This window comes from Neoarthrinium moseri (assembly GCF_022829205.1).
Source record: "Neoarthrinium moseri strain CBS 164.80 chromosome Unknown scaffold67_Wmoseri_CBS_16480, whole genome shotgun sequence".
Lineage (NCBI taxonomy): Eukaryota > Fungi > Ascomycota > Sordariomycetes > Amphisphaeriales > Apiosporaceae > Neoarthrinium > Neoarthrinium moseri.
In genome coordinates this window covers 43420-58070 of record NW_026055181.1, presented here as the reverse complement: position 1 = coordinate 58070, position 14651 = coordinate 43420, and the positions used below count along the sequence as shown (strand labels likewise).

General features: G+C 50.9%; 5 protein-coding genes across 5 annotated transcripts; 4 read left to right on the top strand and 1 right to left on the bottom strand.

The window, feature by feature from the left end:
* Positions 1-1741: 1741 nt before the first annotated feature.
* JN550_011388 (uncharacterized protein) lies at positions 1742-3772 on the top strand (the record flags this gene model as incomplete). Its single annotated transcript, XM_049309748.1, has 7 exons — positions 1742-2063; positions 2122-2188; positions 2258-2392; positions 2457-3154; positions 3209-3321; positions 3372-3563; positions 3614-3772. 7 exons carry the CDS (start codon positions 1742-1744, stop codon positions 3770-3772), a joined length of 1686 nt encoding a protein of 561 aa, XP_049166618.1.
* A 1153-nt stretch (positions 3773-4925) lies between these two features.
* Positions 4926-6862, top strand: JN550_011387 (uncharacterized protein; the record flags this gene model as incomplete). The annotated part of the gene is made up of 7 exons (XM_049309747.1): positions 4926-5197; positions 5246-5347; positions 5403-5478; positions 5572-5676; positions 5731-6123; positions 6182-6598; positions 6656-6862. 7 exons carry the CDS (start codon positions 4926-4928, stop codon positions 6860-6862), a joined length of 1572 nt encoding a protein of 523 aa, XP_049166617.1.
* Positions 6863-7090: 228 nt separating this feature from the next.
* Positions 7091-8263, bottom strand: JN550_011386 (uncharacterized protein; the record flags this gene model as incomplete). The annotated part of the gene is made up of 4 exons (XM_049309746.1): positions 7091-7487; positions 7692-7835; positions 7963-7987; positions 8074-8263. The coding sequence occupies 4 exons, from the start codon at positions 8261-8263 to the stop codon at positions 7091-7093; spliced, it is 756 nt and encodes a 251-aa protein (XP_049166616.1).
* Positions 8264-9823: 1560 nt separating this feature from the next.
* On the top strand, positions 9824-11901 carry JN550_011385 (uncharacterized protein; the record flags this gene model as incomplete). Its single annotated transcript, XM_049309745.1, has 7 exons — positions 9824-9916; positions 10009-10216; positions 10276-10344; positions 10453-10844; positions 10919-11104; positions 11164-11640; positions 11704-11901. 7 exons carry the CDS (start codon positions 9824-9826, stop codon positions 11899-11901), a joined length of 1623 nt encoding a protein of 540 aa, XP_049166615.1.
* Positions 11902-12694: 793 nt separating this feature from the next.
* Positions 12695-13762, top strand: JN550_011384 (uncharacterized protein; the record flags this gene model as incomplete). Its single annotated transcript, XM_049309744.1, has 4 exons — positions 12695-13009; positions 13144-13231; positions 13314-13487; positions 13566-13762. 4 exons carry the CDS (start codon positions 12695-12697, stop codon positions 13760-13762), a joined length of 774 nt encoding a protein of 257 aa, XP_049166614.1.
* Positions 13763-14651: the final 889 nt, after the last annotated feature.

Here is a 14651-nt window from a genome sequence, read left to right as displayed (position 1 = left end):
CAAAGAAATGATAAATCGGACAAGCTTTCTCAGTACTGATATTCGGATTGGCGATAAGTGCCGGACTCATCAGGTGAATACTGATGCCAAGAGCGTTTGGCTGATTCCTTCTGCAGCACAAGCACCAACCGGATCCCAGGGCGAAGCCCAAATCGATGTGTAAGTAATATGCAAGATTCTATAATTATCTCCATCAAGAATCGAGAACCTCGATACGGGCCCCCAATGTCTATGATCTGAGAGTGGTGCGTTTAGTTTCAGGTTACACCGGACAGTAGGAACAGGTAAAGATCTTCGTCGAGGGAGATCCATGCGAGCGAGGTATTCAACTCAAACTTAGCCCAGTATATGCATATTTTGTTGCTTGAGTGTTTGACAGAAAACTATCCAAGGATTGTTCAACCGTGCATTGTGACTTGCTGCCGCCGAAACGGCGGTAAGCGCTCGCTCAAAGCCACGGTATTGGTCATTATCTCCGCCGTCTGAAGTCGCGAATGTCCTTGCACTCTCCTACAGCGAAGCATTATCAGCGTAGGAACGTACGCGTCAACATCCCAGGTACGCTGCATTCAAACAGAAAAATCTTGGTAGGACCCTTGAATGCGTGAGGCCCTCAGGGGGTCGAAAGAGAGATGCAGTCGGCGAGGGTGACGGTGTGAGGAGTAAACCCGTGCATTAGCGGGGCTCCTTTCAAGGTCAGGTTACGGTGCCGGGTCGATTCCGACGACCAGACTACTGTTGATTTGCCAGCCCTGTGCCATCCCTGTTGGTCGCTAAGACTCGATACCCAGGGTATGGATAGACTTTTGATGCCGCATACCAAAAGTGCTGTCATGACAGATGCCTCGGGTTTACTGAGGCTGAATACGAAGAGGTCTAAGAGTCCGAGGCTGCAGGTGAAGCAGCCAGTGTGCATCCTCTCACTTTCAACGTGTTCTCACGATCAGTATCCACCTGCGGCTCGGTACTTGTGCTGAGCACTACGAGGTAACCACAGGGTCACAGTGCAAGGTGACATCGTTCATACAATACGTTTCGAAGGCAACGGAATGGATCGCCGTTGCTCTAGAATTACAACATAGACGCGGCTCAACGCTTGTGGCGCCGCCAGCTTACATCGCTTTGACGCCTGGCCGTCACGAACATGCGCCTGACCCTAGCAAGGGGTACGCACTTTCGATTTGGCTATCGTTCTACACCATGAAGGCAGATTTCAGGACATGATGGCCTTGATTACTCTTTTTGGACACAAATTCAATACTCTGCCTGGTGACTCAGGGTATATCGGAACACCGGCGGCATCTACCCTTGGAGCCTGTAGCTTGATGCAGGCTGTCAGCGCCTAGTCCGGCCCATAATCTCAATGGGTGCAGGCGGGATCAATGAAGTACGAGCACCAAGGGATCGGTCCTTCTGATGGGTCGAGTAATCGTAGGTAGGATTACCATGTTGGTCTCGGCTGCGGTGAGGGTAGTTCAATACTCCTGCACACTATCTTTGGACCACATGTATGCTCCACCTGATGGGGCTTCCCTCATGGCCGTCCTGGGTGCTACACCTCTTCCTTGACGATAGGAAAGACTCCGTAAGTCACTCTAGCAAAGTCTCAGTACGTTCACATCTATATAAGTGCAGAAGTTCCCCATGATGGGTTCCTCTTTGTCACTCACAATCAGCTTCTACTCTTCAACCATTCGGTCTCTACTCTGGTCTCACTCGTTTCTCATATCTTGAGTGCAACATGCACTCAACTACCCTCTTTTCGAGCCTTGGTGCTCTGTTGCTATCTTCAATTGCTTTTGCAGCGCCTCACACTGGTCTGTCCGGTCTCATGGAAAGACAGACTTGTGAGTTTGACTCCGCAGCATCACCCGAATGCTGGGGCAACTACTCTCTTTCAACCAACTGGTACGAGGAAGCTCCTGATACAGGTATTATCCGGGAATACTGGTTCGAGGTCACCAACTCAACAGCGGGACCTGACGGTGTGGACCGTGTTGTGCTGAGCATCAACGGTTCAGTTCCTGGTCCAACTATATTCGCCGACTGGGGTGACACTGTTGGTCAGTGAATCTGGAAGACTATTATTATCATGATAATTGAAAGCTAATGAGTCTTTAGTTGTTCACGTCTCCAACGCACTTGAGAATAATGGTACAAGCATACACTTCCACGGTATTCGACAGAAGTATGTATTACAGCTATCAACTGCGCTATAATCCAGTTCCGAGTCACATGCTGACTGGTTATGACACAGCTTCACATCGCAAGAGGATGGTGTTGCGTCCATCACTCAGTGCCCTGCGGCCCCAGGTGAATCCATTACGTATACTTGGAGAGCTACACAATATGGCACCACGTGGTACCACTCACATTTCAGCCTTCAAGCTTGGTAAGTACTTCAAGGGTGCCCGGAATCAAAACGAAGGCAATTAATTTCGCTAACTGGCAAACAGGAACGGTGTTTTTGGAGGTATTGTCATTAATGGACCAGCTTCATCCGCATACGATGAGGACAAAGGAGTGCTGTTCCTGAACGACTGGCATCACAAGACCGCTGATGCGCTTTACGTTCAAGCGTCTTCTGGAGGTCCTCCCGCTGCCCAGAATGGGCTCATCAACGGCACCAACACATACGGAGACACGGGCTCACGATTCCAGACTTCAGTTACCAGCGGCACTTCTTATCGACTTCGTCTCGTCAATGGTGCCATGGACACGATGTTTCGCTTCGGTATTGACAACCATACCCTGACTGTCATCTCCGCCGACTTGGTTCCCATTGAGCCATACACAACCACCTCCGTGAACCTTGGCATTGGACAGCGATATGATGTAATCGTCACAGCCAATCAAGATCCCGGCAACTACTGGATGCGTGCTATCCCTCAAACCACATGTAGCAGTTCCAACGAGAAGACGCTTGATATTCTTGGTATCTTTAACTACGACAGTGTCGAAGTAGCAGATGGTACAAGCACCTCTTTCAGTTATATTGACAACTGCGACGATGAGGCGATCACTCCTTTCCTCCCTCTGACCGTCGAGGCGCCAGGTAGTGAGCACGTCTTTGACATTGGTCTGGACACCTCAAGCGGTCTCTTCAGGTGGACGATCAACGACAACGTCTTTCTCTCAGACTGGGGTGAGCCGAGTAAGTAATCTTCAATGCCGGTAGCACCTTGTCAGCGTCCCTAACAGCAAGTAGCCCTCGAGAAAGTGGTTGATGGCAACACAAGTTTCGCCATTGAGGAGCAAGTTGTTGCCCTGAGTGAGACTAACGAATGGGTCTACTTCGTCATTGAATCTCAATTTGGTTTGGTAAGCTGTCAGCAGTCGATCCCGCAAAGCATGCAACTGACAAGTATCAGCACCATCCCGTCCATCTACACGGACACGATTTCTTTGTCCTTGCTCAAGAGACTTCGGCTACATGGGCAGAGGGTAATCCTTTAAATCTGGTAAACCCACCACGAAGGGATGTAGCCATGCTTCCCGCCTCCGGCTACCTGGTTATTGCATACCAGTCCGACAACCCAGGTGTTTGGCTGATGCACTGCCACGTGAGTCTAAGCATTCAGATCAGCTAAACAGATGAACTAACATTGATCAGATTGGCTGGCACACGTCCCAGGGTTTTGCTCTGCAACTAGTTGAGCGTGAATCCGAAATCGCTGCAACAGTCAATTCAGACACGATGAAGCAGACTTGTGACGCTTGGAACGCGTACCAGGACGCTAACGGCATTCACCAGGAGGATTCTGGCGTTTAGGGGCTCCACCAAACACCCTCGCAGCAGAACCTATCTCACTCATTTCCTTGGAACAATCATCTCAACTCGAACACTCATTGACTCATAATTCTCAACCACCGATGGCCATCATCACGACATTCATTATAAACGGCAGACCACGAGACGGCTTACGAATCTCCGATCTAACTTCTCTTCGACGTATATATTGCTCCGCTTTTTGGAACAGCGCAATACTTTGGAACGGGAACTCGCCCTGCATGAACTGTATATACGAGATTTTATAGCATATAGTCGACAGCGTTAGTATATAGTTCTTATTTCCAATACTTACATCATTCGCATAACTCAAGATTATGGATGATTTCGACGCAGATGTAGACGTGATCTACTTTGGTAGTTGTGGTCCGTTCCCATCTCAATCAATAGACAAAGCCCAGTCTTAAGATAGCGCCATACAGTAAGTCTAAAAGCTGGCACATCAACAACATGACACGAGGGATTAGTTCTGCCGTGAACGGCAACTCTATAGTTCCCTATCTGGCAGTTCTCGGCGACTTGGCGATCACTACAGGCCGCCAGTCAAACATACTGAACTCCAAGGAGTCCCACTTGGTGACATTTTCCCCAACATCTTCCCCAACCACTATGCCGCATTGCCCGTAATGCGAATGCCAAGAGCACCAACCCCGCATATTGCAGCTCCTCCCCCGCAAGCTTAACGGCTTTAATACGTCCAAACCAGATGGATTTTACCAGGATATCGGAATGAGGCCCAGTGCGATCGTTCGTTGAATTCAGCCGTGGCCAATGACAGATGCCGGCAGCGTCTATCTCGCCGTCATTATTGGCCTGGGTGGTCAAGCATGCTCCGCGAAATGTGGTGCGCCCTGACATGGGCCTCGATTGCCTAACAGGCCTGGTTGTATCATCAGCGAGCTGACCGTGGACGCCATTACGTATTGGCTGGTGGTTGTGTCATCTTCCCGTATCTCCGGGCATTTTAGCAAATATTACGAGTCATGGGGGTTGTCGGTATACTTAAGTATCTTGGCCCCTGCTACTGCATACGACCGCTGCTCCTCGCGCTCTGCTCCTGCTTGCTCGTCTACTCCCGTCTGCGACAGCAGTTGTGTCATCACCGTCAACCGACCTTCAGGAACAACCAGCGACCATGGCTGAACCAGCTGACAAGAAGGTCGATGTTGAGCATGCGGCGTCGCACGAAGAGTCGCCCCCGGTCTATGAGGATGTCTCGAAGAGTCCAGAGACCGCCGGAGCGCCTATCATCCAGGAAGCCCGCCGCCGAGGACTGCAGCCTCCTGCTATCATCGCCAACCTAACTCCTGAGCAACGGCAGGAACTGGAGCTGCGTCTGAGGAAGAAGATCGATCTCAGATTGTTGCCAATGATCATTATCATGTACATCATGAATTACATTGACAGGTAGGACTTGTGGTGTGTCGAAGTCGGGCAGCTTTTTGACGGCATCAGGAACAATATCGCAGCTGCAAAGCTAGCAAACCTCGAGAAAGACCTGGGTCTACCGCCGAACTCGACGGAGTACCAGACATCTGTCAGCATTCTCTTCGTGGGGTACGCCGCTACGTTGTCAACCAATTTTCGTGTTGTGCGCTAAAGTATGCGATAGATACCTGTTGATGCAAATACCGTCGAACCTTTTCCTGAATAAGATCGGAAAGCCAGCTATCTATCTTCCACTTTGCGTATGTCCCCAAAGCACCTGCAATCGCAGAGGAAGACGGCATTCAAGAATGCGGAAACTGGCGAGCCTTCAGTGCTGACCATTCTGGATACAGATGATAGTGTGGGGAATCATCTCAGCTGCTACTGCTGCAGTCAAGAACTTCGGTGGTCTCATCGCTGTTCGTTTCTTCTTGGGTTTCGTCGAGGCAGCTTACTTTGTAAGTCTCTTTTACCATACCAAATCATCGATGCTATTTTCTAATGCAAGATAGCCTGGATGCCTGTACTATCTAAGTTGCTGGTACACTCGGAAAGAACTAGGCCTGCGAACGGCTATGCTATATTCTGGAGCGCTTATCTCCGGCGCCTTCTCGGGCCTGATCTCCGCCGGTATCACTGCTAATATGAACGGCGTGCGAGGGATCTCGGCTTGGCAGTGGCTGTTCATCATCGAGGGTGTTGCAACCGTGGGAATCGCATTTATCGCATTCTTCATTCTTCCAAATTTCCCACGCACGACATCTTGGCTAAGCGAGGAAGAGAGGGCACTTGCGATCTGGAGGCTGGAGGAAGACATTGGCGAGGACGACTGGATCGACAGCGAGCATCAAAGTTTCTGGCAGGGCGCAAAGCTTGCCTTCAGCGATATCAAGACCTACGTGCTGGTAAGTGGCTGACACCGAACACCCACCCCGACTTGGCCAACGCTTATGGTTTTATTAGATGGTACTGCTCTTCTGCATTGTTGCCAGCGGTTCGGTGACCAACTTCTTCCCATCGGTTGTGAGCACACTGGGTTATAACAGCGTGAACTCACTGCTCCTAACCGTCCCGCCGTACGTGCTCTGCGTTATAACCTCATTCGCGAACGCATGGCATGCGGACAGGACTGGTGAACGCTACGTCCATATTGTTTGGCCCCTGATTTTCAGCATGATTGCCAACATCATCGCGGCAACCACCACCTCCATCGGTCCTCGCTACTTCAGCATGATGCTGATGGTTCCCGGAGTCTATACGAGTTTTGTGGTAGCATTGGCCTGGATTAGCAACACTATGCCCCGGCCGCCAGCAAAGAGAGCAGCCGCTTTGGCATTCATCAACGCTGTCAGCAACTGTAGCTCAATATATGCTTCTTATGTGAGTAGAACTAGTCTACCCTGTCGACAGGCCCCAGCACTAACGAGGCATCGCTAGATGTACCCCAACGCCGCAGCGCCTCGGTATGTTGTTGCGATGGCAGTCAACTGTACCACGTCGTTTATCGCTATTTGTGCCGCAACAGTTCTGCGATTCATGCTTGTACGGCTGAACAAGAAACTCGACCAAGGTATTCATGTGGAAGGGGCGATCAACTCTTTGCCGGGAGAGGCTGCTCAACATGGCTTCAGATTCAAGATCTAAAGATGTCTTGGCTTTCGAATCTTATGTTCACTACTGACGGAGCGGCTAGCCTTCAGCTTGCGTAGCATCTATCTGGCATGATGAGAATGGTTTGTGTTCTCTTCGTAGCGAAACCTGATATTATAAAGGTCCTCCGTAATAGAAATTCAAGCTATTCTCTGCCGTTGAGATACGCTCCCCAGGAAGGGGTTTTCGCCCGTAGACTATCCAGAAAGGAACGAATAACTGTTATTCTGGATCCTTCAGTTCCTGCTTGGCCTCCTGAATGACTTCATCTACCCCCTCCGATTGCAGACCGGAACCCTTTACAAGCATGCTCCTCGTTGCTTCGAAGGGCCAACTCAACGAGTTGTACGCACCTACGCGCGCACGGTTTTCTGGCCAAGGTGCGAGTGGCCACGAAATCTGCCTTTCCACAACATTCACAAAGCCAGCTTCGACCAACCAGTGCTTGTAATGTAACGGGATCAGCAGGTCTCGACCCAGCGCCGCGCCGCTTTGCACGAATAAATCGCACCATCTCTTGAACGCTGTCCCTTCGACGTCCCCCTTAAAGCGGTATGGAAAAGCAGTACTGTCCTGATACTCAATCCAACTGCCGGAGTTCACGTTGTCGAATGCGTGCCTAAGCACAGTTTTGTGATCGTCAAAACAACTAACAATCAACCTAAGGTCTACATCATGTCAGCCCAAGAGAGCCTAGGAACAATGTGCAGTTGCAATCTACGAATCAGCATACTACACGAACAGCTGAATTAGCGAATTGGCTCATATAATTTGACGTGTGATCTAGTCGTCAAGAAGCGTTGATCCTTTGGGGGGCATTCACCGGACATAGTCGAAAGGATAGTTCAAAATCCAGGTCTCTTCAGCATCCGTCTTAATGAAGTCGCAGTTCAGAACGGACTCGAGCTCGGGCTGTACTTTGCTAAGGTCTATACCAATTACGTTGGAGTTGGGGTTTTCTCTGGCACTAGAGCTTCAGAGTCAGAAGCATGTCTTTGTGTATCTTGGACTATATTGAGTCTCGTCGTATAAGTTGCCTCTGAATGATTAAACAAGCCCTCCAAGGTGTTTCAATACCATGTGAAATAACTCACAATTCGAGATCCCATACACCGCTGCCTGTGCCAATATCAAGCACATTACGAGGACTATGAATAGGAGCGCATCCCAATTGTTTAATCAAGAGCAAGCACAAGCCAGCGTACTGGAAATCCAAACGGTCTTGTTCGTCAGGGTCATTTGGGAGGAAGTATTTCCCTCGCGATATCCATTGTACATTCTCCCATGGTCTCCGATCACCGAATTGAGCTCAACGATGGACGAGCTTTTAGGAACACGACGATTTTGGTCATCGCTCCTAGCCTCTAAACCCTGTGAGCCATGCTGCAGAGCCATTCCTGATGTGCTAGCCTGGTCAGCTTGGATCAGTAAACATTTAGTAAGACGTTCGCTAAGAGAGGGATTGTTTCTATGATGCGGTTGACTTAGGAGACTAGCTTGGTTGTTGTCAAGTATAATGCTACAACCCCGCTTGCTCCAGTTTTAGAAGTAGCAGTTTCAGCTGTAACCCAATTCAGCGGAGGCAGACATTGATCAATTACGGCAAAGCAAATCGCAGGGGCTTCATGCATCGCACCCGCTTGTACAGAGGTTGCCTGCAGTACAGGTACAATGGAAACAACTCTAATCAACGTATGTTCACAATAACTTCCAGCCAACAGTCTATTGTCGCATGTGCTAAAAAAAAAAAAAAAAAGCAAGATTTCATCACGAACCGTTCCATCCAGATCCATCAAAGCTCGAAAGCCGAAAGGAAGCCAGCATATTGGAAGCGGACTTTTCTTCGAAAAGCACGAAGTTACACTCAAGGGTCCCGGTTGGAGAACGGCTCCAACCGATCCCTCCCCACTGCTTAGCGGCATTCGCCTTCAAATCCAGCTGTGCTGTTGGTTTACTAAACACTGCCAAACCTAAGTTCCTGTACTATGGTACTATTGGTTGGTCATGGGGATTCCAGCTTGGTGCTCGTCATGTGTTCGCCATTATTTGATAAGGTGATAGTCGCAATCCAACACCCCCCAACGTATTTGTCCCCACCGGTGAGCGCAAAACGAACTGCTACTATAGAAAGGAGGAACAGTTGCGTAAAGTAATCGACAACGGTTTTTGACCTGCCTCGCGGTTATAAACGGGTGGCTGAGAGTGTCTTCAAGAAGACAAACGAAAATTTTCGAGGAAAACAAAAGCGCTACCTGCATTCAGATAAGTACACGACCGTTACTCCACTCAGATTTGATGTTAATGATAAAGGGAGATCTAGAACCTCATACCCTGCGCGCGTCGATGGTTAGGGACAAGTTGCCTTACCGAATGAGAGCATCCCCAAACAGAGGCTATCCGTTTCTGCTCAGTCGGCCGACAGTGACCCCACTCTGGAAGAAAGATTTATCTTTCCCCAAATCTTACCAGAGCATTGTATGTAACGAGAGTAGAGTTGGGTCAAATCATTATCAAGCCTCTTCGGCGCAATAGCTGCAACCGATATCAAGTAACCAATGACGCGGCCCTTAGCAAGACGGCCATGCCGCGTAGGCTCGGCCACAGCCTATCAGAGAGACGATCTGCTCTCTGACCCTTGAGACAGACATGCCACCAACCCTGCCGCTTCCCAGGGCCTTGGGTGTCGGACGTGACGTTGAATCTGCATGCGGTGCAAGGTTGTGATAAAAAGCTACTGAAAACCCAAGCACATGACGAGATGGCGGTCGCTGTGCTCTCAGCTTTGTCAAGCACCTAACTGAGCTCCCATAGCGACGTTGTCGCTGCCTGCGCTCAACCAAGCAACCCTTCGATTCGCGAGAGGAACCCGACGCTCTGGGCTCCGGCCTGACAGTTGAAAGCTTATCTGCAATCAAGCTTCCAGTGCCAAGCTCCATAGGTGCCACCCCTTGCACAATGGCTGCAGACAAGACAGTAGCGGACGATCTCACGACGTCCCCCGAACTCAGCGATGCTGACAGGGCTCTTGCGGAGATGGGCTACCAGCCTGTAAGTCGAGACCCTCGTGACGAATTCGCGACGCAGAAGTTTCCCAACGACTTGGCCCCAAGCATTGACATGCGTTCTTACGCGGGCGGCAGGTATTCAAGCGGGAGTTCTCCATGTGGAGTTGTTTTAGCTTTGCGCTGAGTATCTCGGGTCTGTTCGCGACCGTTGCAACGACCTTCAGCTATCCACTCTACGCTGGTGGTGGTGCCGCGGCCATCTGGTGCTGGCTCATCGCGGGATTTGGCGCCCTGTGCCTCGCGCTGTCAATTTCAGAGATTGTGTCTGCTTATCCGACCTCCGGTATGGCCTCCAAGAAGAGAGCCCCATGCGCACTCGGTATGCTGATGTAGACTGTATAGGGGCGCTTTACTTCACGATCAAGTACCTGGCGCCAGAGAAACACATCCCATGGATTGCTTGGATTGATGGTACGGTCATTCTCCACCTACCCAAACTATCCTCTCCTTGACATATGGTTCAAATTGCGCAGCGCAGCACAGCACATGAAATTAATGAACAGTGCTGATTTGTTGTAGGCTGGCTCAACCTCATCGGCCAAATTGCAGGCAGTGCCTCCTCAGAATATGGCGCAGCTCAGATGTTGTTAGCTGCCGTTTCCCTGGGATCCTTCGACGGGACCGATTATCATTTCGTCCCGCTGCCGGAGCACATCATTGGCACGATGATTGCGCTTGTTATCTTCCATGCTTGTATAAACACTCTTTCTACCGCTTGGTTGAATCACCTCGCGAAGACTTACGCTGTCTTCCATATCGGCATCTTGTTCAGTGCCTGTGTGGCCCTCCTCGTTCTGCAGAAAGACAAACATGATGCTGCCTATGCCTTCACCTACATCGACCCGGCCCCTTTGTCAGGTTGGACCCCTCCGGGATTCTCGTTCCTTTTCGGGTTCTTGTCTGTTGCTTGGGTAAGTCATTGCTCCATGCTCTTCAGAGTGTATGCAGTCATTGTTGAGGACGAGCCACTGATCTCATGATCTAGACCATGACCGACTATGACGCTACCGCGCACATTGCGGAGGAGGCGAAGAACCCTGCCGTCATCGTACCTCGAGCTATCTCGTCTGCTCTCACGTTCACCTATGTTGTCGGCTGGCTCTTCAACATTGTCTTAGTTTTCTGCATGGGCGACCCGGCGACGATCCTGGCCAGTCCGATTGCACAGCCCGTAAGCCTGAGTATCCCAATCGGAAGCAATGTGGTTGGCTAATCAGCACCAAATTACAGGTGGTCGAGATCTTCTTCCAGGTTATGGGCAAAGGTCCTGCCATTTTCTTTGCGGTGTCGGCGTTTATTATCATGAACTTCGTCTGTATCACGGCCCTTCAGGCGGGATCCCGTACGATCTGGGCCTTCTCCAGAGATCAGATGCTGCCAGGATCCTCGGTGTGGTACAAGATCTGGAAAAAGACAGACACACCAGTCCTCGCCGTATGGTTCTACTCCCTCCTTTGCATCTTGATCAACCTGATTGGCCTCGGAAGCTATACCGCAATTTCGGCGGTTTTCAATATTTGCGCCATCTGTCTTGACTGGTCCTACTGCATCCCGATCATATGTAAGCTCTGCTTCAGCAAGTTTGAGCGTGGCCCTTGGCATCTCGGGAAGGCCAGCCCCTTTATCAATGCCTGGGCTTGCATATGGACAGCTTTTGTCTCCGTCATCTTCCTGTTCCCCACGGCCATGCCAGTCGCAGCTGGCACTGTGAGTACCCCTCTTCTCTTATAGCCTCACCTTTCTTGGATGCTCGATCTAATTATTGGCCAGATGAACTACGCCGTCGTGATCCTAGCTTTTGTTGTACTCCTGGCTACCAGCTATTGGTTCTTGCGAGGCAACAAGTACTACACTGGCCCACGCAGCCATGCGCACGTGGTAAACGGTGGCGTTGTTGTGGATGGAAGCCAGGAAAAGCCTTCTGACTCGGAGAAAGCAATCGCCAGTGGTCGACAGGTCTACGCTTAGAGCTAATCTTCGAAACACATAAGTACACGCAGTTTCTGCCGAGTTACCCGGAGTGTGGTGATGGATCGTTGAACTATGGCATCGCAACCAACAAGCAATAGTAACCTCTGGAAAATGGGCCGCCCATATGTTTCATGCAATTTTATTGTTATTTCATAGAAGATGAACTGTACATCGCAGGAAAAACTGCAACATGACTGATGGGTGCCTGGCTTAAAAAAGGACCTAAGGTAGGGCGTCTCGTACGCTCCAATCTTGTTGGTCCTTGTCTGAATAACGATGATATATAATCACGCCGCTTCAGAAAGAGGTGCTTTGTGGACATGTTCCAGACTGATACCAACGACCGTGATCCGCAGGCGTTTCAGGCGGTCTTATAGAAAATGATTTTAAGCTATGGAGGTTGGCTCTCGCAACAACTAACTGATGCTAATCACCAGAAACGCAGTTTATCTATTTTCAGGTTCATGGCGACGATTGACCTTGGTACACGGCCGTAAGAAATGCAAACAAGTCTTATTATAGTCCACGACTGTGATCTTGCCAGCAGCATCTCGGCTTGCCACATGCGGCCTAGCGCCACACAGTGTTTCAACCTGCCTGCAGGTGCCGTTGGAAATCATTAGTGGGGTAAAGTGTCAGCGGGAAACACTGTAGGGCTGGTATCAACTACCAGGTGACAGCAAGTACTCCGAAGAGCACCCCACCAGCTGGACGTGCCCTTCGCGGATATATTGTCCTTTTCTTTTTCTCATCGTGTCTTGCTCTTCCTTCGTCAGCTCCCCGTCATCAGATGAGCGCCAAGTCCACGATCCCGCAGGCCCTGTGGGATCTGCAGATCCCCGTCTACATCACGCACACGTCGCTCCCCAACACGCCCTTCGTCGCCAGTGTGCCACGCTTCAGCTATCTGTCCCTGCTGCTGCCCCGACTGTCGTCCTATTTTGGTCTTTCCTGCTCCAGCTTCCATCACGAGGATGTGCTGCTGCGCAACCTGACCGTCGGCTTGCTCGTCGACCTGTACCAGCCCACCCTTCCGTGGCGTCTGACGGTGGGCGACGGCATGAGCTGGGATATAGGCGACACTTTCCTCAACAGCGCCAAGGAGGTAAGGATCTTCTGCAGGCTGTTGCTCTATCGTATTCTTGTGTTCTCGTATTCTCCGATACGAACAAGCCAAGACCATCAGATTTCCCAGACTGTTGTCTTCGTAGCTGAAACTGACCGACTGCATGTACGCAGGCGGACTTCGTGCGGAACGGCAACGCACAGCAGATCATGTCACTGTCAAAAGAAAACACAACGGCGCTCTGGAATGCTGTGAGAGACAGTATGTATCTATCTTCCACGCCATCCTTCGCACTTGTATATGATGGATGTTGAACTAAAGTGCTATACTTACCGGTCCGCAGATGACTACCCGGCTTTCAACAAGGTGAACTCGCGCCTCCTCAACACATCCCGGCAGCTCCGGAACGTCCCCATCCGGGTCTATATCCCCCAGTCGCCCGAGGGTATCAATGCCGCCAACGGAGCGGGCTCCTTCAAGGTCGTCCAGTCCCTGGTCCAGCCGCGCTTGGGTGAGCGTATGTGATACCACCCCCTCCCCCCCTCCTTCCGTGAACTGAGTTCGTGATCCACTGACAAGGCCAAAACTTTAATAGGGGCGCCGCAGACGCTCGGAGCCGCGCTGAGGGATCTCCTGCCGAAGCTCTTCCCGAGCAGCCGGGACCCCGTGCTCGCCAATGTCCTGCTGCACGGCGCACACGTGCCATTTGGCGCCCCGCTGGAGGAGCTGATGCGCGACGCCGCGTACCCGGATGGCTGGATCTGCCTCGTTGTGGTCCCGCTGGACGTGTAGCCCACGATCAAGAAGCGAGTGAATATGTGTGCCGCACCCCAGAGCGGGTAGAGAAGAGGGCGTGAGCCGACCGTTGGGGGGGCGGAAAGTGTGACCGAGTATCGCATTCGAGAGCTTTCTCAGGAAATTGCCCCAGTGCACTTGGGGCTGCTATGTCGACTGTCTGTTGCACTAGCCTACGACGATGTTCGGAAGTAGGGAGTTGCAACATCATGACAGGACGTAAGAAAGGCATTTCTTCGGGATGGGCTCTGCAGTGAGAACCAATTTGGCAAAGCCTCTCGACCAGCCGTTATGAGGATGGTTCCCGTGTCAACATGGCACCCGCACACGATCGAGAATGGAGCGGCCAGGCGGGACGGGACGTGTGCTGCCTGGGTATAATTACCCACAACTGGGCGCCTGCGGCAAAGTTGGGGCAACACAGCAGACCACTGGCCGTCATTGAATTGCCTCTACGCTGCTGCATGCGCGAGGCAGTGGCGAAGCCATACACTCACAAAGCACGTGCAGTAAGACTGAGGCTTGAGAGGTTCCAAGTGATCTCACAGCGAAGCATGAAAGTTGGGTCACAGCCAGAGCAAAAGTTTAAAAAGTGAGCCTTGTGGACACGCTGTGTTCATTTGGGTATCGTAAGTAGGAAGCAAGATGCAAAAGACCTAAAACTATTTGTCACTTTCTTGTGATCCAACTGTATGCGCACAGGTTGGCCTAGTCATGGTGCCAATGCCGTTGTTCTACCACGGGCCCGAACTTGTGACAAAAGCCTGCGCTTTTTTTTCCCCTGTCCCCCCAGGTGGATTGAAGTCATATTTTCCATCAGGCCGTCCAAAATCTGTAATTCCAAGTCCAATGTCTGAACTGTGACTGTAATTTCAATATATGCTCG